Below are 26,647 nucleotides of genomic sequence, written 5' to 3' on the forward strand. Positions count from 1 at the left end.
TACATAATATACTTACATTTTAGATTTTAAGTGTGTACTGAGGCCCAGTTAATATTTTCACACGAAAAACCCATAACTAAGGCCAAGAGTCTTCCATAATGTAACCAGTGATTATACCTCAGTGTAGAACAGTTTTCAATGTGAGCATTATTGACATTTTACACCAGGTAGTTCTTTGTTGTGGGAGATTGTCTTGTGCAGTGGAGGCTGTTGAGCAGTGTCTCTGTCTTCCACCCACTAAATACCAGTGGCAAACACCTTGCCCGGCCCAGTTGTGACAACAGAAATAAGAAGTAACACGCCCAGGCCAGAGGCTCAAGTACAGGATGTTTGTGAGAAGTAAGGATAAAGATTGGGAAGGGAGATGATACCCAGTACCAAAAGCACTCCTGCCAAACAGGAACCTAGCCCCAGAAAGGCCTAACTGTCCTGCCCTACAAGAAATACCACATATTTATTATGCTCACTCTGCTGGAGAGCATGCCATGTTGTTCTGGTTGTGTCTGCACTGACAAGAGTCCCTCTGGGTCTTACCTCACTCTTTTCAGAAACTTGGCACAGTGTGTTTGTTTGATCTTTATAAGGGCCACTCCTCAGGGCTCATGTGACCATGAAACTTCTTGAACATTTGAGAGGAGTTGGGGAGTTGAAATGTTCGGTGCCACGTTCCACATATTTTCAGCTTTAAAGATCATTCGCAACAGCAGTTGGGAGAGGAACAGACTTCTGCTGAGTTATTGCAGTTAAACTGTATATAGTCGGAATTCAATATAAAACCTTTGAGTCAAAGTGCTTCTCCCATCTCAGATTTCTGTGTGTTGGTCTTTAATTTTGCCTGTCCTTCCTTTTTCTTTTTAGACGATCCATGTTCTTATGGGAAGTGCTGTGCACCCCTTACTGACTTCCGTGGGAGATGCTATAGAGGCCATAATCATCACCATGCATCAGGAAGATTTTTCTGGGTAAGCACTTCCAACCACAATTTCAGTAACCTTTGCTACATTTGTCTTTCATTGACCCACCTCCACCCTTCTTCCCGAAGTCTCTTTCCACACAGGGCTTGTTCCTCTCATGGCGGGCGTGGCCTTCAACCTCACACTGTTTTATCCATTGTGAGTGCCATTAGCTGATTAAAATTTTTCAATTCTTGTTTGCATCATTGCTCTCCTGCCTTTGAAACATAGAATCATTAACATCTATGGGACTCAGCATGATTCAGGACTTCTGGCAGTTGGTACATCTTCTCTTTCCAAGTTCATCTTTATCCTTACTTCTCGCAAGCACCCTGTACTTGAACTGTGGCATAGGCATGTTATTTCTTGTATAAAATGTCCCTCCTCTGCCACTACGCTGGTCTGAGTCCTGCTCTGGCTTTGAAGGCACGCTGCAACTCAGCTCCCTGCAAGAATGATTTTCCTTTCTCAGAGTTTTGTGGCAATTCAATCTGGTCACGTCACACCTGGCCATCAACGCTTGGGTAGTATTCCACAGCTGTTTCATAAGAGTACTTCTTATCTATGTCATAGTTGTCTTGAGAATAAGAATCATAGGTCCTAACCCAGTGTTCACTGAAATTGTTTTAAGGAGAGTAAAATGGCCAGGACATTATTTATAGAGAGTTTGGAATAGTTATTTGCACATGCTTAGAGTGATTTTTTAACATTTATTCATTTTTTGAGAGACAGCGAGAGCATGAGTCGGGGAGGGGCGGAGAGAGAAAGAGGCACAGAATCCGAAGCAGCTCCAGGCTCTGAACTGACACCACAGAGCCCGACACGGAGCTCGAACTCACAAACTGTGAGATCATGACCTGAGCCGAAGTGGGACGTTTAGCCGACTGAGCCACCCAGGTGCCCCGTGATTTTTTTTTTTTTTTAACTTAACCGCTCTAGACCTAAATATTCAAATATTAATATGTAGATATGTGTTTTATATTCCTAGTTCATAGTTACTATTTTGAATTTTCCTATTTCTATTTATATTCATGTTGTTTAAATATCTACTTTATTAAATGTTCAGCCACTAGTCTAGCTGTTTATAGAAAATTGCATGAGTTCTACACTGTCCTTTAATTTTTCAAATCACTTCTTTCATTTGCAGAGTATTTTTTAAAAATTTTTTAAATGTTTATTAATTTTTGAGAGACACAGAGAGTGAGCAGGGAAGGGGCAGAGAGAGAAAGAGAGGGAGGGAGGGAGGGAGACACAGAATCGAAAGCAGGCTCCAGGCTCTAAGCTGTCAGCACACAGCCTGATGCGGGGCTTGAACTCACAAACCATGAGATCATGACCTGAGCTGAAGTCAGACGCTGAAGTGACCAAGCCACCCAGGTGCCCCTACACAGTATCTTTTGAAGGATGAAAAGGTCAATCTCTGTTTTTAATAATGACATGAAGCACAGAAGGGTGAAGTGGATTATAGGCAAAAGACTATAATATTTGGAGATAGCACAAAACTGTTGATTTAGCAGTATTTGGAAAGAAATGAATTTTGTTCAAAGGTGATCTGAAATGTTCCAGTTAGACTGATTATCAATGCCTCTGAAAAGGAAACAAAAATGAAGGCTCATTCTGTAAGAGCAATCAGATAATACTTCAGCAGCTGTGTTGGCGAGCCACAGCTAGTGCCTGTAGATAACGGATTAGACATTAAAAGCTGGCTCTCCCAATAGCTACATCCTTACTAGTTTGCTTAAATGCTAGGGAGCCAGATTACCACTGATAGGTTGCCATGAGTACGAAGCATTATTTTAATGTGTATGACACTGTCCTTAATTTGTTTTCTCAAATGGCTTTTGATGGTTCCATTTAAGCCCTCTCTCTATATATGGCAGACATTTGAGAGTCCACTGATAGTCGTTTTCCACATGTGTCCTTGTAGGAGTGTGGAACACTGTTTCATGGTGCGTTTAAAAGTGTTGTGCCATGACAGTAATTTTCTCACTTTGTAGAACTTTGTTATTAGTAATTCTGTCATGTCATTCCATATATGAAATGTTTGGCTTATATGAAACATAAGGTAAGGTTAGATTAAATTGTTCAAGAAGGAAAATTCACTTTTATTGTAGGGCCAGCCCCCAGGAGTCACAGTTGGGAAAATAATAGTGACCATCTGCCCTTTGAAGCCCTCTATACCTATTTTAGGTACAAGGAATAAAGCAGGTTAACCTTGTCAGCCAGCCTTATGTGGAGTGTGGTGGGTTACAGAATCCCTCTGCTATTTAAAAAGTAATGCTCAACCTGGTTTCCTGGTATTTGAAATGTATTTAATAGGACCAGCATCTTTCTTTCCAAATTAGATAAAGCTTGAAACATAAATGTCTGATTAACATAGTACATTGACCGAAATTCTTTTATTTAGTGTAAAATGGCTCCTGTCCAGTTATAGCTTTGCATGGGGAAGGAAGGCAGTAAAAGTAGTAAGACTCTCGATCCTGAAGCGATGGATGTGCACCTCTGACGGGCGCAGAGCACACACGCACACCAAAAGTCTTGGTGACATGAGGATGAACGTCTGCCACTTCTCAGGCGTGCATTCGGTCTACCCTCGACTCGTGCGTGCAGCTCTCACTGTGAAGGCCCTTCAACTTCTGCACTCTATCAGTTGAAAATCTCTTACCAAAAGCTTTGGCGTAATTGGGAAAACTGAGCTTTAGCGATGGCCAAGCCAGTTTTGCATTCTAGTAAATTTCAGTCAGGCTTCTAATCCACACTGAGAACTGATAATACCTATTTCAAAATTTTGTCCACTGGATCATTTTACTTACATTGACACATGCTTAAGGAACTTGTTTTAGTATTTTATTTTCTAATCCTCATGGAAATAATTTCAATTAACCAGATTAAAGTTCTTGAAATACTCCTCTGGAGGAGTACTAAGATAACAACAGTGCTTTTGATAAAGCACAAGAAACTATGAAAGAGATTGGTGTCCTTGTTTTTTTTCCAACCTTGACTTTTGAACTGAATGCAGATAGGCCATGCAGTGTCTGAATCTGGCAAACCCATACCCCACGTGAAGATTGCCCTCACTTACTGAGGCCGTCTCTGCACTCGTACCCAAGCAGCCCTCCACCGTGTGACACTGCACGCGGCAGCATTCCACCGTGCCCCCCAGTGGCCTCGTCTCAGGACGTTCTGTCTTATAACCAAACAAAATCTCTTCCTGCCAGAACTTAAGACTGGTTTCTCTATTTCTGTCTACTTCTAGAAATAGAAGACCTTTGGTTAGTATCCTCTGATAATAACCATTCATTGCCGTCTTTGAAGATAATGAAGTTCACCTTATTCTCTTGCTCTGGGCACTTGAGTCATATCTGTTGTTCTCTAGACCGTTGCCACTCTTTCTACGTCATTCTCAGAATATGGGAACACTCATTTTTTGAAGAAGATTCAGCACTTTGTAGCCAATGATCTCATTGGTTAGCTAATTAATATCAGGTGATTTCTAATTTGGGTATAATTTCTTTCCTATAAATATTTCACATTCTTTTAATATATTCCTTAAAGAGCAATTATAAACATTTATAAATTATAAATAGTATTTCATGGAGCATCAGCTGGCATCATCTGTTGATCCAAATTAAAGCCTTTGCAAACCTCATCATCTGGGAGGAAAAAATTGCATACCATGTGTATTGTTACATAACCAGCTTCACAGTCAGAAATCTACTATTCGGCTGATCAGACTAAATAGCACAGGAGCAGAAATATCTTTGCCAAGAGTTTGTTTGGGGCAGGCAGTGTTTTCTGCCCTTACAAAGTGTAAAACGCTATTTCAGGCTTCATTATTGATTTATTCACTAACCAGGCAAAACTATGAGTGGATGGAGATTTGTAAAGCTGCGAAGGACCTTGAGAGGTCAGAGAGTGCATAAGGCACTGTGTGAATCATCCAAGACAGATGGTTGTCCGTTTCATTCTTAATAATCTCTAGGTAAATGGATTCTAAGATTTCTTCAGTAATCTTCCTAGCATCTCAAAATGGCTTTTATAATTTAAACGTTGTTTTATGCTCTTTAACTCTTAGGAAAAATAAACAATACCTTTTTTACCATTGAGGGAAAAAATTCCATAGGACTGAAATAGCAGGTGATGGGTTGGCGGGGCAGGGGTGGGGAGCGGCAGGCAAAAGTTAAATACTGACTGTTAGTGCATTGCCTGTTTTCTCCCTTTTGCAGGTCATTATCCAGCTCAGGAAAGCCTGATGTTCCTTGTTCTCTGTACATGAAGGAGCTTCAAGGTTTCATTGCTAGAGTTATGAGTGACTACTTTAACCACTTTGAATGCTTGGATTTTGTCTTTGACAACACGGAAGCTATTGCACAAAGAGCAATTGAACTTTTTATTCGCAATGCCAGTCTCATAAGACTTCTTGGCGAAGGTGGGAAGGTACGACTTGCGGCTGATTTTGCTCAGGTAAATTGATGCATAGCTACAAAGGGGGAAATGTTTCAGCCTCTATATTACCTATTTATTGAAAGACTGAGTATGTGTTCTTTTACTGCTTTAAAGAGTTGAAGCTTTAATAAAGAAAAATAAATTCATTTAAACTGAATTGGTAAAAAAAAAAAAAAAAAGAGAGAGAGAGAAGAGTTTAGACATACTTTCATGCCAGATATTTTTTCTCTATTTAATAAAAGAGTCATCACTCGTATTTGAGATTTCAAAGTTAAGGTGAAGTGGTTCATTCCACATTACAGAAACATGTCCCATTTTTCTGTAATGTAGGTCTTTCATATTATTATCCCATGAGATCAATGTTGATAAGAGTAATTAATTAATTTTGCTGGAAAATAATATAGGCAATGAACTGTAAAGGTGCTGCCTGTTGGCACGTAAAGAGAAAAAGCTCCCAGCATGTCTGTAATCCTCTAGTGGCCAGCTCAGTATTCCAAGACAATGTTCTAATTCACTTAGATGCACACTGGACCATCTAGATAAAGGGTCTGATTATTTGGTCTCTTTCTGTTGAACAGAGTACCTTTCTTGTGTATGGCCAGGTTTGAAATCATTCCGGGCTCTCGAACCATGATCACCTCTTATAGAAAGGGTTTTTCCCTTTTTCCTTTAGACAGATTTTTTTGGAAGCCTTTCAACAATATCAGAGGCAGAGAAGAAACCCCTCAAACATATAGTTGAGTTAAAAGATTCAGAAACAGATCATTCATATTTACATAGTATGTCAAAGGTGAACTCTTTTTTTTTTTTTAATTTTTTTTAATGTTTTATTTATTCTTGAGGGAGAGAGAGACAGAGCATGAGCGGGGATGGGGCACAGAGAGAGGGAGACACAGAATCCGAAGCAGGCTCCAGGCTCTGAGCTGTCAGCACAGAGCCCAACGCGGGGCTCGAACCCACGAACTGTGAGATCATGACCTGAGCTGAAGACGGACGCCCCACCGACTGAGCCACCCAGGCGCCCCAAAGGCAAACTCATTTTTCAAGCCTCTCCAAGCTGTTAACTTTACTAGTCTAGATAGTTATTCAGATGGATTGTTCATAGTTTACCAGATCCCCCCTGCTTATAAAGATAGTCAAATTTTAATGTCCTTATTTATCCCTGTGTGTATCTGGGGACAAGTCTGGGTTCACTATTCCCTTGCTGAGAAGATGTGCACTACTTGTACGGGGGTGATTGTCAGACACTCCCTTGTACCTGATAGAGGCACAAAAGGGACCAGGTACATTATCTCACATTTCAAGAGCCAGACTCTTTGCATACGAATTGGGCCAGGATTAGTCATTTTCATCTCCACATGATTTGGAGACCACCAGACCATAGTAAAGAACCTTCTTTGGGGAATAGGCCTTTAGTGGCGTAGGCATAGAAACAGAAGTTAAATGTTACCATTCGTGTTGCTCCTTTGACCTTTTTCCACTTTCATCAGCTTCGTTCTCATGCCCTTGCACACTTTGTTTTGTTGTTACAGGTTAACACTCCGTCTTAAGGATCGTACATAAGCAGTGTGTTACTTGTCCCTTACTGGCTCCAGGCCACTGGCTGGACTGAGGGCACAGCCGTGCACCAAGTCCTGCTCTTGTTAGAAACAACCTGAGCTCTACTCAAACGGGTGTCTGTTCTCTTTCCCCCTTTCCTCCAGAATTTTGTTTTTTCTGTTCCTGTCCTCTTGGCTCCCTGGGGCTCCCTCCCCCACCGGTTTATTTGCATTCTGCTCCAGCTGGTCCTTGAGTCACTTTCCTGGAGGCAGCACTGCAATCAGAGTGGCCAGGAGCAGAGAGAGACAGCAGAGACGGCCAGGATGAGGGCGCTGCCTGCTGCGCCGCAGGCTTTTCGTTGCTGATTTTTATGTGATGTTCCCTTATGAGTCTTGAAAGATGGAGAGCATTGTCCTGTGACCCTTGCTGCCACACCCAGCACCTGCTCCAAATGCAAGGCAGCTGAGGGTGGGTTGACTCCCACCTTCCAGAAACCACATCATTCACAATTTTATTTGGCATTTCTTCTTCCTTAAGACATGTCGCCCAGTAAACCAAACCTTTTCTCAGCTCCCTTCCCTTAAGATCAGTAAAACTCATTAGTCCTCATTACTAACTAAGGCTCCAGGACAGCCTCTCTTTTCCATTTCTTAAATATAGAAGCAGCAGCATCTACTCAGCGTGAGGTCTGTTTCCCTGACTCCTTTGTTCCCTCCCGGACTGTGCATGTGTCCCCACTTCAGAGCATCCTGCCACCCAGCTTGCATACAGTCCCCACCCTGTGGGCTGTGGGCACAGGAGAGACGGGAGGAAGCCCTATCAGAGTTAATCACGTTGTGCCTAGTAGCTTTGGCTAGTGATATCCAGCTACACCCCCATTTACAAAAATTACAGCGAGTTGGGGGGTTTAATTTGACCTGGTTTCTTGCCACACCTGCAGTTGTACGGTGCTGCGCCTCAGCTTTCTGGATCGTATTTGATCGGACGTGTCTTCCTCAGAGAGTCAAAACACTTAGAAGGCATTACCCTGACATTTGTATTCATGACTGGCATCAGCTCGGGACTGGAAAGCCTTTTGACTGCCTCGTTATTGAAAGTTCTATCAGTTTGTATTCAAAATGAAACAAAGCCATTGAGGCCACTGGAATCAAGAACGCACAAATCCTCTCTGGGTTTTAAAAGTGTTCTTGTGATAAAAGTGCCCACTCTTCTGGCATTAAAAAAAAAAAAAAAAAACAGAGAAGAAGCTCAGGAAGAGACCCATAGGAGTAGGTTAGGGACTGCTGCCTAGCTGTCATTCAGTCTGCTTGCAAAGACAGATGATGGTATGTCTTAAAGATTTCTTTAGGAATCCTAACCTGTCCCTCTGGCACCGTTGCACAGGTGAGAAGGGGAGTAGTTGCCCAGTGCCATCTGGAGGGTTCGTGGTGAGGGAAGTACCCGACATGCAGCCTCCTTAGGAATCAGGTCATGGGCATGAGGTGGTTTCCTACAGGTAATTAATTCCCTGCTGTGACCACATGCTCTCTGTGTCTACAGTAATCACACAGCAGTTCTAAAACACTAAGCTTGTTCAAGGCCATTGGGGTCTGCTGACTCAGAATCTCTCCAGGGATTTGTCTACACTGCCCTTTGAAACACACACTTCCCTCTGCCCTTCAATATCCTTTCTACCCTGAGGGAGGGGATGGCTAGTGGAATTGGCATTAAATTATTTACTCAGTGGTCCTCCTAGCAGTTTCTGTTTATAGGTCTTCTGGTGCCTTTTAAATATACATATACATATACATACACATACACATACATATGTATATATGTGTATACACATGTATATATGTATATATATGTGTATATGTATATGTACACATGTATATGTATACATATATACATGTGTGTGTGTGTGTGTGTGTGTGTGTGTGTAGTTTTTTGGCCTGAAAATATAAATTTAGAAAAGAAAACAAAATTAGCAAGATTTCCATTCCAGTTGCCTTTTCCCCTGAGCAGTGTCAGGCAGGAGAGCGGTAGGAATATCCACAGATGCCCTGTGGTTAACCAAATGTCTGCAGTGGGTATGGAGCGGCCCTGTAATTAGTTCACCGTGCCTGCAGCTGACCGCTCGCCTCCTCTGAACCAGGGAGGGGGGAGAGAGAGGCGTTTGAACATGCCATTTGTGCATCCACAGCTAATTGCAGAGTCACCTCCTCTAAAAGGAACACTCCTGCCCTTTAGAAACATGGCCTTTATTGTTTAATGGAATTCTGGCCGAAGAAAATGGTTTTTAGTAGCCTAGAGGTCCTTTGTTTATTTTAAACATTTAACATTTTGAAATTGTCCCATGGCATAGAAATCTCCTGTATCATCATAGATTACACAGCAACTCAAGGTTTTATTCTCTTATATTGTAATTTTTCCCTAGCTACTTAAATTTGCTTTAACATTCCATCCTGCTCAAGTGCTAAGGCAAAGGTTTTTTGGTTTAATCTTTGAAGATGGTGAAGCCCAGTAGGGTAATTGAAAAAAATGACAAAAATGTTTCATGAAAAATACTTCATGTAATCTCAGTGTGTAAAAAACCATCACACACACACACACACACACACACACACACACACACACGTATATGATTGGAATTACCAAGTCAGAGATCCATGATAATAGCACTTTTACTTTGTGCTCAGTGTAAAATAAATGCCACATCCTGAAGGAAACCAGTAATTCCATCAAGTGAAGAGACTAAACAGGTCCCAAGGACCCACTGTCTTGTTTGAGAACACTGGCTTCAACCTGCTCTGTTTTGCTTTGTTGGCAAGAATCCTGACTTTCTTAAACCATGAGCTTCTCCCTTTTCATTTACTTAATTTTCTGTATTTTAGAGAGTTTTCTAACCATGTTAAGGTTTCCCTCTAGGACATAGGGGGCATATTCTGTGTCTTCTATATCTTAGGAGAGAAATTTCACCTGCTCCACCTAGAAATTCTAGTTCCCCTCAGAACCATCTCCAGGAAGCTGCCCTCCACTTCCCCCATGACAGTCAGTTCATACATTTGGTATCACACTTGTTATTTTCTTAGTAATAATCATGTGTATGTATATATGTATATGCAGTATATGTATGTGTATGTATATGCACACACAGCTTTTTATGATTTTGATGAGTAATAATTATATTGTTTAAAGATGGGGCACTTAGGTGGCTCAATTGGTTAAGCATCTGACTCTTGACTTCAGCTAAGGTCATGATCTCACAGTTTGTGAGATCGAGCCCCTTGTTAGGCTCTACTCTCACTGTGCAGAGCCTGCTTGGGGTTCTCTCTCTTCTTCTGTCTCTGCCCCTCCTCCACTCATTCACTTTGTCTCTCTTAAAATAAAAGTATACACCAGTCCTTTATGATAGATAGATAATCTTCACTAAATTTGAAAGAGGTCCCTGAAGGCAAGATAGTCTAATTTATCTTCTCATTCCAATGTCTAACTTGGTGCCTGGCAATTAATAGGGAATCAAAAATGTTTCTCAGATGAGTGATTGTTTAGGTCTCCATGGTCTTGCAGTAGGGAAGATTTGAGCAATATTTTAGAAGGATGACCAGCAGGACAGAAGCTCTACTTTCCATTCCTGTGTTTTTCTTGAAGGAAGATGCTCCATAATTTTTTTCAGACATTTTCTAAACTGTTCTTTACCAGGGTTCTGTTGATAGCTAGAGAGGAAAAACGGTTTACTATCTGAGATCCGCATATGCGAAAACTTTGCACTTGCCAGATAAAGAACAAATAGCCTACATCTCCCTTTAGTGACAAGTAAAATGTCTTGTCAAAGGAGGAAAATAAAGTGAAACCAGTAGTTCTTGAGTCAGGAAGCAAATTAACTTGCTAATAATGTAAAAGGGGGAAAGTTTTAAAAAATGCCGGTAATAATTGCTGCCATTGAACAAGCACTTACTGCATGATCACTCATATTGCTTTGTGGAATTCTCTATTTTATTTGTATACTTCTGTGCATTAGTGCTGTCTCCATTTGACAGATGGGAACCTGGAAAAAAAGTGAAGTTCGGGGCCACACGGTAGTCATTGTAGATTTGGAATTTGTCGTAGTTGTGCTTCCTCCAGAGTTACGGCTTTTAATCACGTGGGCCAGCTTGGTGAGAACGCTTGTGATGGGGCGCCTGGGTGGCGCAGTCGGTTAAGCGTCCGACTTCAGCCAGGTCACGATCTCGCGGTCCGTGAGTTCGAGCCCCGTGTCAGGCTCTGGGCTGATGGCTCAGAGCCTGGAGCCTGTTTCCGATTCTGTGTCTCCCTCTCTCTCTGCCCCTCCCCCGTTCATGCTCTGTCTCTCTCTGTCCCAAAAATAAATAAACGTTGAAAAAAAAATTAAAAAAAAAAGAAACGCTTGTGATGCCTACTTTAAAGTAAGGCATGCAGTCCTAAAAACCTTCCCTTCTCCAATTTTTCAGTGGAGAAAAGATCTAAACCTCCTCCTTTTACATAACCAAAAAAATGTTCTTCTATTTTCTTGAAGGAATTGTGTCATGTTACATTCCTTTAGTAAATGCAAAAGTTATCTAAGTTCTTGCCTTTTATTAAATTTTATTGAATTTCAAATTTTTCCTCACAGTCCAGGTAAAATTAAGTTTACTGCAAACTACAACTTTCTGTTATCCAGGTGTGTGTGTCCCCAGTTCAAAATAGGATTCTGACATATTCTGACAAAACTATGGAGTATCTTTTAATGTTTCAGATGGAGTTGGCTGTGAGTCCATTCTGCAGAAGAGTATCTGATTTAGGAAAATCCTATCGGATGCTGAGGTCATTCAGGTGAGACCTAGTTCTTTTATTGCTGTTGATATATCCAGATTCTATTAACAGATAAATCCTTTCCCGCTGTTCATGTTGAAAAATACGGAATTGCCAATATTCAGCCATTTTATGACCTACGGCAATGGCAGTTTCATATGGTTTATCTTAAAAGTTATTATTCAAACCAGAAACCCATAGAGAATTATGTGCAGTGATTGTGTGTGTGTGCATGCATGTGTGTGACTTTTTAGTTAAAATTCATAAGACCGAGCTGATAAATTTTATTATGTTCTTTCTAGGGAGGATTTTTTTTTTTTTTTACTCCTCATTCTTACAGAAATAGATTGAGTAGTAATACCAGGCGGTTAATAATTATATAGGCATCTTTTTCTGAAGTTTTCATTTGTTCATATATCATTTTCAATCTAACCTACCTCTGAAAAGGTCAGAGGTTAGACTCCATAGCAAAACTATTAAATAGAATATTAAGAGTTTAGTGGTAAGATGTAGGGAGTAACTAGAAAGATAGGCTAATGCAGTTGAGCACAAATTTATGATTGAACTTCCTAGAGACCAGTTCAAAAAGAAAAACAGTTACTTCGAATCCACCACCTAAGAATATACTAATTTATGGGAAAATCCTTTGCAGTGCTGGATGCTGAGCTAGGCCTTCCACCACTTCAGACTGTAAGGAGCACCGAATAGCTTAACAGCTATGGCTGTTTATTCAATAAGCTGAATAACATCATAGCACACATAGAAAATGTATACGTTCAAAAAGATGACCAACCCTGTGGGCCGAGGGGACCAAACATAAATACCCATTTTGTGACCACAGCATTCTAGAAGGGAAACCTGATAAAACTGTCTGGAATATCCAAGACCATAATGGTCTTTGAACGTTTCTTTATAAAGGTAAGTGAAGAGGGGCGCCTGGGTGGCTCAGTCGGTTAAGCAGCCGACTTAGGCTCAGGTCATGATCTCGCGGTCTGTGAGTTCGAGTCCCGCGTCGGGCTCTGTGCTGACAGCTCAGAGCCTGGAGCCTGTTTCAGATTCTGTGTCTCCCTCTTTCTGACCCTCCCCCATTCATGCTCTGTCTCTCTCTGTCTCAAAAATAAATAAACGTTAAAAATTTAAAAAAAAAAAAAAAAAAAAAAAAAGGTAAGTGAAGAGATTCCAGGCATGCAGTTTGCTAAAAACTGACTCAGAAGTAGAAACCAGGGTAATCAATAAGAAGTATGGCCTTTAAATGATTTCTTCACTGTCTTATGCCATCCACGCTTTTGATAGTAGAAAATTCAGGCGTGATGTCACTTGAAATGTAAGAATCCAAGGTTGTTGATTGAGAGCCCTGTGCTTTTTCTTGCCTATTTGTAATTGGCCAAGATTTCTTTTTAATGCCAAAACAAGAACCTGAGTTATTTTCCTCAAATGTGCCTTTTACAGTGTTGGGTTTTAAAAGACTTAAAGTGGGATCACAGGTGTTTTCAGATACCTTCTTTGGATCTGCTCAGACCTTTTAAAAAGTATTTAAATATTTTGTTGAAGTCTTAGGGTTTGACATTACCAAACATGGACAGGTCGAAAGATGAAGGGGTCCTGAGGTCACTGATCCACCAGTCATCTGCCTGTATCATAAAAATAATCTGTTAAGACTCCTGTGAAGTCACTGAGTTATATGGTAACCCAGCAATTCCAGGGGTGATAAGACACTGCCCCAAGTTACAGAATCAACTAGTATGCGGGAGGTCATTAACCACCTAGCTATTGACAAAAGTGTGGGAAAGCTGTCATTTGGGATTTGCCATATTACGATGAGGCTATTATTTTTGGTAGTCCCGGCCGCATGTTTATTGCATGTGTATGAATTAAAATAGTGTTTATCTTTCTATGGGCTGAGGCAAGATAGCTTTTACCCATGTGCTTTGAAGTTGTATCACAGTGTGGGATACAAGTTCTGAGGGTTTCGCATGAAACCAATTCTGTTGTCAGTCATGTAAGATGGGAATTTTCTGGCAACTCTCCCAATTCTCTCATGAGAAAACGAACCTCTAAAGGAGCATTTAAAGTTAGAGTGGTGACACCGTCTAGTACCAATTTATGGATTAAAAAATTGATATTGATCAACGTATAATTTAAAAAAATGTTTTTTTATAGCTAGCTTCTCTGATGGGGCAATGGTCAGTCGGGATGGGCATCAAACTTTGACCATGACTCATAGTAAGAGGTATTTTATATTGCAATCTGGCATACACTTGCACGCAAACACACTCAGACCCATACACACACATGCACACCCACATAGGTGTGGTGAAACAATAATTACTGTTCTCATTCTCTGACATTTCTAGTTTGGTTATTTTATCCCACTACATTGGCTTCATGACCTGCTAATAGTTTGCATCAGCAGTCTCTCACCTTCCTCACAGGGCCTCAACTCTTGAATTTTAGCTGCTAGGGGCAGGGGCAGAATTGTTCCTCTCTGCACTTGGGAAGATCTGTGTCCTTCTCTCCTGGAGTTCTCCTGCCCCTGAGCTTCCTCTTGCAGAGGACTCCTTAGCACCAAGGCCTTGGCACATAATGTTAAGAGAACAATTAGTGTATGTATATATACACACACACATATATATCCATTGCCTATGGAGCATGCTCTGTAACTTGAATTTAGTGAAAACTTCTAACACAGATTTTTGTATACCAATTTATTCCTGCAGTTACATTGAATCTATGAAATCTGTTGACTTGAATTTAGCACTTTCTCAGTTGTTTGATAGGACTTGGATGACCATTTGAGAAAGATTTTAGGATGAACTGGATCAGGAAATAAAAATGAAAGCATGGTATATTCTGGGGTTCAAATCTAGCTCTAGTCTGCAAAGAATGTTTTAGGGCCCATCCTTTGGGAAGAGAGACACCAGTACATGCCATTTACCTCTGTCTGTAAACATTGTTGGGAAAGCCCTGGTTTCTTTACTGTTGTCATAGGAAGAGACTGACTTAAGTAAAGCTTACCTGTGTGGAGGGTCCTACACAGTCTTTCCCTAGAGAGGAGAGATTCAGTACCGAGTAATCTTTGTTCCAGTATCCCTAATGTCAGCCCTCTACTTGCCTCTCTGAAAACATGTGTTAGATGTCTGTCTTTTCTCCACAATTAGTCCTGAGCAATTGGAATGGAAGGGCCCGCTCTTGTTAATTCTGTCATCTGTGCTGGGAGTTGTGATGAGGGGCCATGCACATGACTGACCTTGACTCTCATTCATGGGTCTCCTCCCATGAGTCACCAGTTCAGTCAGAACCAGTTCAGTGGCAGTCAGTGGAGGTTGGCCAAATAATCTGCCACACTAATAGGATCAAATATATGCCGCCATTAACAATTCATAGTGTTGGTTAGTAGCTAATAATATGAGAAAAAACTTTGTAATGCATCACAAAATGAGAAAAAAACAGGCTAGTAAACAGTATATATGATATAATCCCTGCTATTTTTAAAATAATAAGTGTATGTATGGAGAGGAAAAGTCAAGAAGGATAAACAACATTTTTTTGATGGATTGTCACTGGTGAGTTTCCCTTTAGAGGTTTTCTATATTTTTCATGGTTTTTGCCTTGGTGGTTCTATATTTGTAGTTAGAAAAGCCAGTAAATATATTTTAAAGTCCCTCTTGTAGTGTTATTCCCACTTAAAAATAACAAAGAAGCTAAAAAATGATATAAAATACTGTAAAACATCATGTAAGGAGGAGAGCGGGGTGAGAAAAATAGGCGGCCTTGCAACGAAAAGCCAGGTTGGCCTACATCTGAATCAGAGGTGGTGGCTACAGGAGAGGGCGGCAGGCCCCGTGCAATGGCCTTTTGCGAGGGAGAGTGACAGTGCCAGCCAGACCCCCAGTGCAGCACCCCTCACCCAACACACACACACACCCGCACACACACGCGCGCGCCCTTATGGATTTTTCCCCTGTGATGGATGCCATCTGCTGCAGGGTGCTTGCTTCTTGACAGTAATAGTAGTGGACTGTTGAATTAAGCCAGCAAACTTCTTGCATACATTTACATTTTACTGTCTCCTTTAGAGTTTTCCAGGCAGCGGGAATTTTTTCTTCCCCAGGACAGAATGACGCCTCAGGAAGCTGCTGACATTAGGGATTTGCCCTTGGGTGATTTGTGTTTCCACTCGAGACACATCCTTGTCCATCCCTCTGCAGCAGGGCATTGTCCCCTAAGTGGGGTTTACAAGGGTGGTTACCCTAGCTCCACTTGGCCAGGGGCCTGGAAGCACTCTCAGTGCAGACCTTAGTGAGGCAAGGGACGGAACAGGGACCTCGTGCTATTACCAGCTCAGGGACACAGACCCAGGCCCCAACACCTTTGCTTTGGAGGGCACAGTGTCGCCCCTGGATTGTGTCCACGGCGTGCTCTGCCAGAAGCCACCAGGAGACAGGCTGCCATGAGGGACCTGTTGGCCTGAGGGGCGGGAGAAGGAAACCATCAGTAACCTTGGAGTATAGAATTCCCGTCAGGTGGTTTCACCTGTAGGCGTGGTGAGAGTTTGCTGTGTCTACAGTTTATCCTTCTGCTTGGAATTCTCCCCTCCACGCCTGCATGTTTGTAGAATGAAAGCTTCCATTTTTAGCACCAGGACCCCCAAGTGTGTTCTTTTCTTTTCACTTGTGAATCTGGGGTTCTTAATCCATCCCATGAAGTAACTACTTCCCCAGGGTTTCTGGATTCTTTACTCCGAGTTTCAGATTTCCACATTGTAGCCAGAAGGCAGCCACATCCTGGGCTGGATTTGGTTTGCTGTTTGCCAATACTTTGGCAGTGCTGGGAGCACGCTGCTAAATGTGGAGGGATGGGTATTTCGCTGATTATCGTTTTTATTGCAGTCCGTATTTGACCACTGACTGCGTGTTCAAGCTGTGTGCTAAGTGTTTCACTGATACTCCACCATTTGACCTTCACAAAGACACAAGTCAGGAGTGACTCCCAGGACGCCTTGATGCTGGGGCTGCTTGTCTGAAAGTCCTGTGGGAATTCCAGATCTGCCTTCCAGACCCAGGGCTGCCTGATCCCCAACTGTGCTTGTAACCGCTACACCCCAGAGCTTATTCCAGAAGTTCCCATTTGTTTTCACTCTGATTCTAGAATAGCATCCGAATGCATATACAAATCATCCAGGAAAATGTCAGTTTCAGGTGAATCTAAACTCCTCGCTTTAGTGGTGACCTCTTGTTATGAATGCTGCATCTCACTGTCGTCTGCTGTGTACAGGCTTCTAGGACATGCCCGAAGAACGTTGAGCCAAATGTACACTTTTATTTCTGGAGGGTGTCTCCCTGAAACCCTGCCTCCTTTCCTGCCTGGGCTGCTGGGGTTCATGACATCTAGATCCTAAGAAAGGAAGCTAAGAGTTCTCTAACCTCTTTACTCTGAGTCTTGACCCACCTGCAACCCTCAGCCTCCTGCTTTGTTCTCTCCTGGGACCCCCATGGCCCCTTCTGCCACAGCACCCTGACCCCTCCTGCAGGCCTCCACCGTTCTCTTCCCCTCTCCAGAAGGCCAGACCCTCGTGTGCCCTGTGCAGGGGCAAGAGTGTTCCCTCCCCTCCACTCTCATTTCTCTGCTGTTTCCAGATGTCATTGCGTGTTCTCGGTGGTCTTGCCACCTTCCCAGGCGCCTGAGCAAAAGGAAGTTTGCAGTGAGGGGTGGCAGGTGGCATGGGCTGCTGCCGATGTTGCATGTGGATGCGGGAACAGCAGTGTCCCTTCACTTCATCACTGGCCTCCACGGACGACCAGCAGCCCCCCAGCTGGAAGTCCTTTCGGCGTGGAGACCCCCTACTGGAAAGAGTGCTTCTTCTAATGGGACCTAATACTTCTGATTAATGAGGACTGCCTGCTGTCTGTAAAGTTTAACCTTGAAAGTGCTGCTCTGTTTAGCGTGTTCTCGAAGAATGATGCTGTGGCATTTGGGGTAACTGCGTTTTATAACACCTTAATTAATTTCCTTTTGTTCCTCATGTCACCTCAGATGGTGATTTATTTTTTAACTTGCCAGTGTTTCAGATTCCACCTGGAGTCAGGGAGAAGGGAAGTTTTCATGCTGTGTTCTTTCAGACTCTTAAAACAAGCACCATGAGTAAAATGTCTGCCTTTGATGTGTACAGGTAATTATGTCAGTGATGCATAGTGTGGAATCAGATCCAGTGTGGCAGTCCTTGTAGTGGCTAGAGTGGGAGATTGGGTCTTGGCAGAAAAATAACTGCTGAGACTCACAGCCACAGAGGGACAGGTGATGAACAGACGGGCTCGTGCGAGCCGGTTCTCACCATGCCTGGTTACAAAGGTACATCAGCCAGCAACCACCGAGTGGGTCACCTGCAAGCCTCCCTCCGTGCTGTCCTCATGCCCTTCCACCCCGGTATCGTCCTCAGTGTGCATCAAGAACAGATTGAAGGGGGGGCACCTGGGCGGCTCAGTCGGTTGCATGTCCGACTTCAGCTCAGGTCATGATCTCACAGTTCCTGGGTTCAAGCCCCGCGTCGGCCTCTGTGCTGACAGCTCAGAGCCTGGAGCCTGCTTCAGATTCTGTGTCTCCCTCTCTCTCTCTGCCCCTCCGCCACCCAACTCTGTCTCTCTGTCTCTCAAAAATAAATAAACATTAAAAAAAAATAAAAAGGGGCGCCTGGGTGGCGCAGTCGGTTAAGCGTCGGACTTCAGCCAGGTCACGATCTCATGGTCTGTGGGTTCGAGCCCCGTGTCGGGCTCTGGGCTGATGGCCCAGAGCCTGGAGCCTGTTTCCGATTCTGTGTCTCCCTCTCTCTCTGCCCCTTCCCATTCATGCTCTGTCTCGCTCTGTCCCAAAAATAAATAAAAATCGTTGAAAAAAAATTTTTTTTAAATAAAAAATAGATGGAAGAAATTAAAAAACAGTATTCAAACCATGAAAGCAATTTAATTGCTGTAGCTATGTTTCATATTTGACTTTAAACCCCCTGGGGTAAAAGAGAATCCCATTCAGCTATGTAATTGTCATTTTCAGGAGGAAGGAAATACATGAATTTTAAGAGAATTCTCTGTGCTCATTGGTACAGAATTGTAAATCACCTATACCTGGGACATCATATATGGAGCACTGAGAGACGCAGGGACCAAAATTCTCGGTCGTCGTCCTGTAATAGAGGCAGAAAGGATTCTGTATGGCTGTTCTTCCCTATGTCAAGGCCTGTCACACAGGACTGGTCCCCCAGGGTCTCCTTCTGTCACGAACCTGGGTTCAAGGTGAATCCTGCCAAAATCAGATGGCACGGGCAGAGTGAGCTTTCCCGGGGCAAGGGGAGAGCCTCATAGGACCAGAGAGGCAGGGAGTGAGGGGAAGGCGTGCGTTCTCCTGTCTCCCTGCGTCCCTCACAGCAGCTGTCAGGCATGCCAGACCTGCAGGATGAGCCTATGACCCAGTGCAAGGACCCCTCCCCACAGCTCACAGGAGCGGCCTTGCCACCGGCACAGCAAAGGAGACCGCATGGCCACCAGCTGGTTTTGGAGTTGCAGAGAGCTTTCTGGGAATGTCGGCCACTCCTGGGGACTTTGGCTGGGAGCTGTCTTGCTGCTGGGACAGTAGGGCTCCAGCCTGCGGGAAGCGGGACTGGGCACAGCCTCATCCCCGTGCCGGCCCAGAGTCAGTGTCCCCTCATTGCCCTGCAGCAACATAAGGTCAAGCCGGGTGAAAATATTGCTGTGAGAGACTGTGTGATACGGCTGAAGTACACAGGTGACTGGAGGTCCGCTTTGACCCAGAGAGAACATGGGGGCCCTTAAGAAATAATGGTGTGTCCTTCAAATGGTGTCCTGTAAACATTGGTTTTCTCAGGGTTTTCTGTAGAAGTTGTTGACAATTGAAATTGTGCTTTTACCAGGGTTCTCTGTTCCCCGCTAAGTCTGCCTGCTCTAAAAACATGTTGAGTAGTTGCTGTAGTTGATATCCTAAAAGAGTCTGCATGGCAAAACTAAGAGACAGGATATCTGTATTTGAATCCTTAGTCTTCCCTTTTCTAGCTTTTACATGGTCTCTCCACCCTCAGTTTTCCCTACCTGTAGAATGGGGTAGAGCAGTACCTCCCTCATAGGGTTGTTTGCCGGAATGTTTGAAGTGCTGGAATATTGAAGCCTGGCACACTGCGAACGCCGCGTGTGGTAGGTGTTGCTGTGGTAGTGTTCAAACCTGGGAGCTCCCTCCCAGATGGAGACATTCACACAAGGACTTACCGGGATGCCTACAGACAAAACCAAACTTCCCTCGGTGACCGTTTCATACCTTCTCAGGAGCTTGGCTCTGCGTGCAGTTCTGCGGCGTGGGGCCCCGTGAGAGCATTTGGGCCTGGAGGATGTTCACGGCAGGTGTGCTGTGGGCTCAGTGTGGCCCCCGGAGGGCCTGGGCTGGAACTTTATGGATTGTTGGTGATGGTCAGCAAAAGCGGACTGAAACGTTTCCACAATGACTATGGAAAAGAAATTATAGGAGAACGTTACTTGATAAAATGCTTGAAATTAGAAAACTCCCTACCCAAGATAGATTTCATTTTCAGAATAGTTAATACAAAGACATTCTGATAATAATCTGGCTCCATTGAGAACCGGCTGCCTGTTGAGAGCACTCGTGACTCTGACATCAAACCTGGACATGGATGTGAGGAAGAAGCCGGTCTTCTGGGTCCTGCAGGCCTCCCGTGTGGATTGGGGGTAATTAGGATGGGGTGAGGCAAGAGCCCAGGACACAGAGCTGTTTCACACACTTTGGAATCATTTCTGCTCTGCCGGGAGGTGCCACTGTCCTCTTCCCTCTTGAGATTCAGCCCCTACAGAGGGGCGTGTCCACCTCCTGTCCGTCAGAGCCCACAGCCAAGGAGAGGTCAATAAAAGTTTCTGATTACTCTTGCCAGCCTTTTGATTGGTGGTGATTGGTGGTGGGGCAGATTTGCCTGTGCATTCGTGTGGTGTTTTGGAAGGGAGCTGGCATAAATCTTGATGGGATGTTCAGAAGGTAATAATTTAGTACATGTGGGGTATCATTGCCCTTTGAGAGCTGTGTAGACCATGTTTGCATTTACCCATGCTAGGTTATAGCCCAAAGAGGGATTTTTATTTAAAGTGAAAGCTGGAAGTTTTGATCAAGATAAGTATCTGTTGGTTATAACTGTTTGAAGGCTTTACTGCTGCTTTGATTTCAGACTATTAATCAGATGAGCTCTAAAAGGGGAATTTGCTGAGCCACCTTGAAGTCAAGTTATACCCATAGGCCAGGGGAGGCCAGCCTGCCAGAGTGTAGGTTGGGTGTGTGTGTGTGTGTGTGTGTGTGTGTGTGTGTGTGTGTGTCTCTCTCTCTCTCTCTCTCTCTCTCTTCAGGCTGAATTGGGGGTAGTGGTTAAGAAATGGCTAAGAATTAGCCAGTTTAGGATGAATGCTATTATTCATTCTCCCGCTCTTAGCTATTATAACTACTATGCTATTCTACTAATGTGCTATTAAGATTCTTCTACCAAATCACCTCTTTCAGTATTGAACAAGGTGAAATAACTTTTGCTTTTTCTTCTCTTAGACCCCTGATCTTCCAGAAGAATGAACATGTGGCCACTAGTCCTGCATTGGGGGATGTTATTCCATTCAGCATCATTATTCAGTTTTTGTTCACCAGAGCACCCCCTGAGCTGAAATCCCCTTTTCAGGTAATAAAGTAAAGCCAGAACTCTCTTGTGAGTTCTCCCTCCTAAGTCTATAAATACAGAGCCCCAGTCACTGAATGGGTTCCTGGCCTTCTCTTGCATTCCTCGGTCATGGATCTCTGCCTTAGCAGTGACAGATTGCCCACTGCTCAGTGCCCACTCTCAGCAATGGAGAAATTACCCTGGGGAAGCCAGAGTTCACCCTTTAAATATAATGACACAAGTAATTGATTCATAAAGCTTTTTTTTTTCCACGTTTTTATTTATTTTTGGGACAGAGAGAGACAGAGCATGAACGGGGGAGGGGCAGAGAGAGAGGGAGACACAGAATCGGAAACAGGCTCCAGGCTCTGAGCCATCAGCCCAGAGCCTGACGCGGGGCTCGAACTCACGGTCCGCGAGATCGTGACCTGGCTGAAGTCGGATGCTTAACTGACTGCGCCACCCAGGCGCCCCCATAAAGCTTTTTTGATGGAGGCACCATTTCCTCTGCTGACCCACCTTCAACTGACAAATCGGAAAGGTTCCTTGGAGGTCAGGAAGGTGCACCAAAGGCTTGCCGCCTTCCTGCGGGCAGGTGTTCGGGTAATTTCACATTGGGAATCCTTGAGCAGCACTTACTGTCCTTGACGGACACTGTGTGAACACCCTGACCCTGTCTCTGCCTGTGTTCCCACCCTACAGAGGGCAGAATGGTCCCATGCACGCTTCTCCCAGTGGCTGGATGACCATCCATCTGAAAAGGACAGGCTCCTCCTTATCAGGTAAGGCCATGCACCCCTGGGACACCTGCCTGTTCCAGCACGGTGGTGGGGGAGGGCAGAGTTGCAGAGGGGAAGGAGGCCAGGCAGTGCTTGGGGCATTCAGTGGCACCGCCTTGCGGCAGGCCGCCTGCGAGCATAGGCACTTGTGTGTGGGACACCCTGCGGTTGCAGCTGTTGGGCACAACGTGCTTTGCTGTCTGTGTCTTTCACTTCCACATCTTCACGTCGCCTGTTGTGCTGTCCCCTGACTGGTATAGCCCTAAGAGCTGTCGCCCTGGTTTTGAAAACCCGTGTCCCCAGTGAAAAGCCCTAGAGCCCCATTTTCTGCTTCATTGTCATGTGTTGCGGTCACTGAATCGGTGGAGCAGAGATAGGAGTAAACTTTTTTTTTTTATATATATGAAATTTATTGTCAAATTGGTTTCCATACAACACCCAGTGCTCATCCCAAAAGGTGCCCTCCTCAATACCCATCACCCACCCTCTCCTCCCTCCCACCCCCCATCAACCCTCAGTTTGTTCTCAGTTTTTAACAGTCTCTTATGCTTTGGCTGTCTCCCACTCTAACCTCTTTTTTTTTTTTTCCTTCCCCTCCCCCATGGGTTCCTGTTAAGTTTCTCAGGATCCACATAAGAGTGAAACCATATGGTATCTGTCTTTCTCTGTATGGCTTATTTCACTTAGCATCACACTCTCCAGTTCCATCCACGTTGCTACAAAAGGCCATATTTCATTTTTTCTCATTGCCACGTAGTACTCCATTGTGTATATAAACCACAATTTCTTTATCCATTCATCAGTTGATGGACATTTAGGCTCTTTCCATAATTTGGCTATTGTTGAGAGTGCTGCTATGAACATTGGGGTACAAGTGGCCCTATGCATCAGTACTGCTGTATCCCTTGGGTAAATTCCTAGCAGTGCTATTGCTGGGTCATAGGGTAGGTCTATTTTTAATTTTCTGAGGAACCTCCACACTGCTTTCCAGAGCGGCTGCACCAATTTGCATTCCCACCAACAGTGCAAGAGGGTTCCCGTTTCTCCACATCCTCTCCAGCATCTATAGTCTCCTGATTTGTTCATTTTGGCCACTCTGACTGGTGTGAGGTGATACCTGAGTATGGTTTTGATTTGTATTTCCCTGATAAGGAGCGACGCTGAACATCTTTTCATGTGCCTGTTGGCCATCCGGATGTCTTCTTTAGAGAAGTGTCTATTCATGTTTTCTGCCCATTTCTTCACTGGGTTACTTGTTTTTCGGGTGTGGAGTTTGGTGAGCTCTTTACAGATTTTGGATACTAGCCCTTTGTCCTATATGTCACTTGCGAATATCTTTTCCCATTCCGTTGGTTGCCTTTTAGTTTTGTTGATTGTTTCCTTTGCTGTGCAGAAGCTTTTTATCTTCATAAGGTCCCAGTAATTCACTTTTGCTTTTAATTCCCTTGCCTTTGGGGATGTGTCGAATAAGAGATTGCTACGGCTGAGGTCAGAGAGGTCTTTTCCTGCTTTCTCCTCTAAGGTTTGATGGTTTCCTGTCTCACATTCAGGCCCTTTATCCATTTTGAGTTTATTTTTGTGAATGGTGTGAGAAAGTGGTCTAGTTTCAACCTTCTGCATGTTGCTGTCCAGTTCTCCCAGCACCATTTGTTAAAGAGGCTGTCTTTTTTCCATTGGATGTTCTTTCCTGCTTTGTCAAAGATGAGTTGGCCATACGTTTGTGGGTCTAGTTCTGGGGTTTCTATTCTATTCCATTGGTCTATGTGTCTGTTTTTGTGCCAAGGAGTAAACTTTTAAAAGTAACCGAACGCGATCCAGTTATTAGCAGAAAACAAGGACAAACCCAGCGGCCCTCTGGTCAGCCTCGGCCCAGACGCCCGGGTGCGGGGCGGCCGCAGGAACCGCACACATCAGGCGGCTCTCCCTCAGCGTTCTCCCCTGAAAGTGCTCTCTCCCAAGTCACAGGCCTTCCAGTCACCAAGTCCAAACGGTGCTGCGCTTGCCTTCTCGCTCTGTAGCTTTAGAGTTGAGTCAATGCCACTTCCTTCTGGAAATGCCACACTGACTGAACAGTTCACTATGTGCCAGGCCCTGAGGACACAAAGCAGACCAAGAGAAGCCCTTCCCTCCAGAGTTTCTGTGACACCTCTGTCATCTGCTTCCGTTCTAATCTGTCTGGTCGTTTTTGTTTTTTTTTCTCCCTCGGTTTCATTTGCAGAATTGTCTTCTGTCCGCTCTTCAAATGGCATCATCTCCCCCAACTTGTGCCTGGCTCTTTTTCTTTCACATTCCGTGTGTGCTTTGGTCCCCAGGTGAGCTCACCTAGACCCCGAGTCTAGTGATCTCCTCTGTCCTCATGGCTCCCAGGCCTGTGACTCACCTTGATTGTCTGGGACCTCAGGCCAGCAGCCTGGCCATCATGTCACTCACAGTCCCACACAGTTCTCAAGCCCAAAGTGTTAAAAATAAATCCTCTTCTCAAATCTGCTCATTTCTCCCAGACTCTCCGTCTCGGTTGGGGTGTCACCATTACCTACTGGCCACTCTAGAAAACCTTTGCAACATCATTCAGCTCCTCTGTCACCCTCATTTTCCAAATCTCAGTCAGTCGTACTTTTTAAATAGCTCTGGAAACATTCTCCTCTCTCCTGGGGCGTCCTAACACTGTCAGTCTGGGGACCACCACACCGAGCAAGCTTGAGCCTCAGTGCAGAGTAAGGAGCCGGGTTCCCCAGAGCCAGAGTGGGGCTAATGCGGTCAGGTGGTTCTCAACCACACTCTCGTGGCAGATCCCTTTACAGAGTACTGGAAAAGCCTGGTGACCAGGCCACACCCTCAGCTACCTCCAAATCTGCAGGGCTGGGACCTGGGAAAGGCAGTTCCACAGCACAGCTGACGCTGGGACCCACCGTCCTGGTGAGAGACCCTGCCAAGCAGGCAACTGTGAGGGGCTGATGAGAAACATGAGCCCCTTGGATTCTGGGAGGGGCATTGGGGGCTCAGAGCCAGGGGCGGGGAGCCCCTGACCCTCTAGAGCCTATGTGAATAAGGAGCAGATTATCCTGGGCCCCCGCTCTTCTTCCTTGCTCGTCTGTGACTCTCCTCACCCGTGAGGATGCCACATGAGTCTCCCCTGGGTTCCTGTGGCCCGTCAGAGCTGCCCTCGGTCGGGACTCTAGAGTGGAGGAGACTTGGCCTGGGCCTAACTCAGATTTGATGCATCTTTGTGGATTTTAACCCCCGAGTCTCAAAGACTCGCTCAGCCATGGCACACAGGGTAACAGAGGATCCAGGATTCAGTTAATTGAACAGGGCCCATTTTTGTCTTCTTAGCAAGTTGGAATGAGTTCATCCATGACAGTTGTCCTGCTGTGGGTACATCACAAATCTGTTTTGTTTTGCTTCTCTTTAAAATGTCTCCTGAGTGATTTCATCGGTAGTGCTGTTGCTAAGCCTATATTTAGCAACTGAAAATCATGCTCAGAAATACTGTCATGCTTTTTAAATAAGGCCCATCCATCACTCTGCACATGTCTGATATCAGAACCTTCAAGCCCCAGGCAGAAAACCGAGCCCTCCTTGGGGGATTCCAAAACACCATGCTCCTGCTACAGTCCAGGCTGCTGGCAAGGAGGGAAGCTTTGTCCTAGAGAATGTTCTCTCTTATCTGTTACTGCAAAACTAATTTTGTGCCTGCATACTGAAGCACCACTGGGTGAACTCCTTTCCCCTTTGGATAAACCCAGGGTGAGTATTGCTCTTTAAGTGTCAGTAGATTCGTTCTGACTTTTGGGGCAGACCTTGCCGCGTGCCCCTGCACTCCCCCTGGCACACTGTGTTAAGTTGTCATAAATAGGCCAAGTCGAGGAGAGTTACTGCTGCTCAGTAAGTGGCAAATAATGAACTCTCTTCCGCCTTCCTTTCTGCTTCCTTTTGACACCAGAGTTTTCTCTAGAGCATGAGTGGATATTGGTCACATTCATTTTAAAATCAGACTAATCACTGACTCCTGGGGCCAAGCGGTGTAAGCGGGAGAAAACTGTTCGTCCTCTGCCCCCACCAGGCAGGTGCCGCGGACATGTGTGCCCCCAGGGACATAGGTGACAGCCGCAGGGGAGCGCCTGTGGCTCTATGGGTGTTGAGTGAGGACCGGCTCCTCAGTGCTGCAGAACTCTGGATTCCTGTAGCCCAGCAGCACCTCTTCCGCTCGTAGCCCTGCCCTCCTCTCCTCTTCCTCTGTCTGTCTGCGTTGAACACCTGTTTTACAGTGTCGGAAACATTTACGAGCCCTATTTGCCTGTCAGACCTTTTATCTGTGCATCTATGACACAGTTGTCGTTGCCAGATGCGTCCTGAACCCTTTGCCCGCCTGCCTCTCAGGGCCTGCAGGCTGAGAACCGTTCTGACTCCTGTGCGCTTCTGCAGAACGGCGGGGTCCC

General features: G+C 44.7%; 1 protein-coding gene across 1 annotated transcript in view; it reads left to right on the forward strand.

Moving 5' to 3' along the window:
• COG5 (component of oligomeric golgi complex 5) overlaps nucleotides 1-26,647 on the forward strand; it is a 316,096-nt gene that overhangs the window by 283,858 nt on the left and 5,591 nt on the right. Inside the window, exons 17-21 of the mRNA XM_043588598.1 lie at nucleotides 859-962; nucleotides 5,180-5,417; nucleotides 11,671-11,747; nucleotides 21,324-21,450; nucleotides 22,132-22,211. Coding sequence (XP_043444533.1) covers nucleotides 859-962; nucleotides 5,180-5,417; nucleotides 11,671-11,747; nucleotides 21,324-21,450; nucleotides 22,132-22,211 — 626 coding nt within the window. The remainder of the gene's footprint in view (nucleotides 1-858; nucleotides 963-5,179; nucleotides 5,418-11,670; nucleotides 11,748-21,323; nucleotides 21,451-22,131; nucleotides 22,212-26,647) is intronic.

The sequence above is a fragment of the Prionailurus bengalensis genome, chromosome A2, assembly GCF_016509475.1.
Source record: "Prionailurus bengalensis isolate Pbe53 chromosome A2, Fcat_Pben_1.1_paternal_pri, whole genome shotgun sequence".
NCBI classification, from domain to species: Eukaryota; Metazoa; Chordata; class Mammalia; order Carnivora; family Felidae; genus Prionailurus; species Prionailurus bengalensis.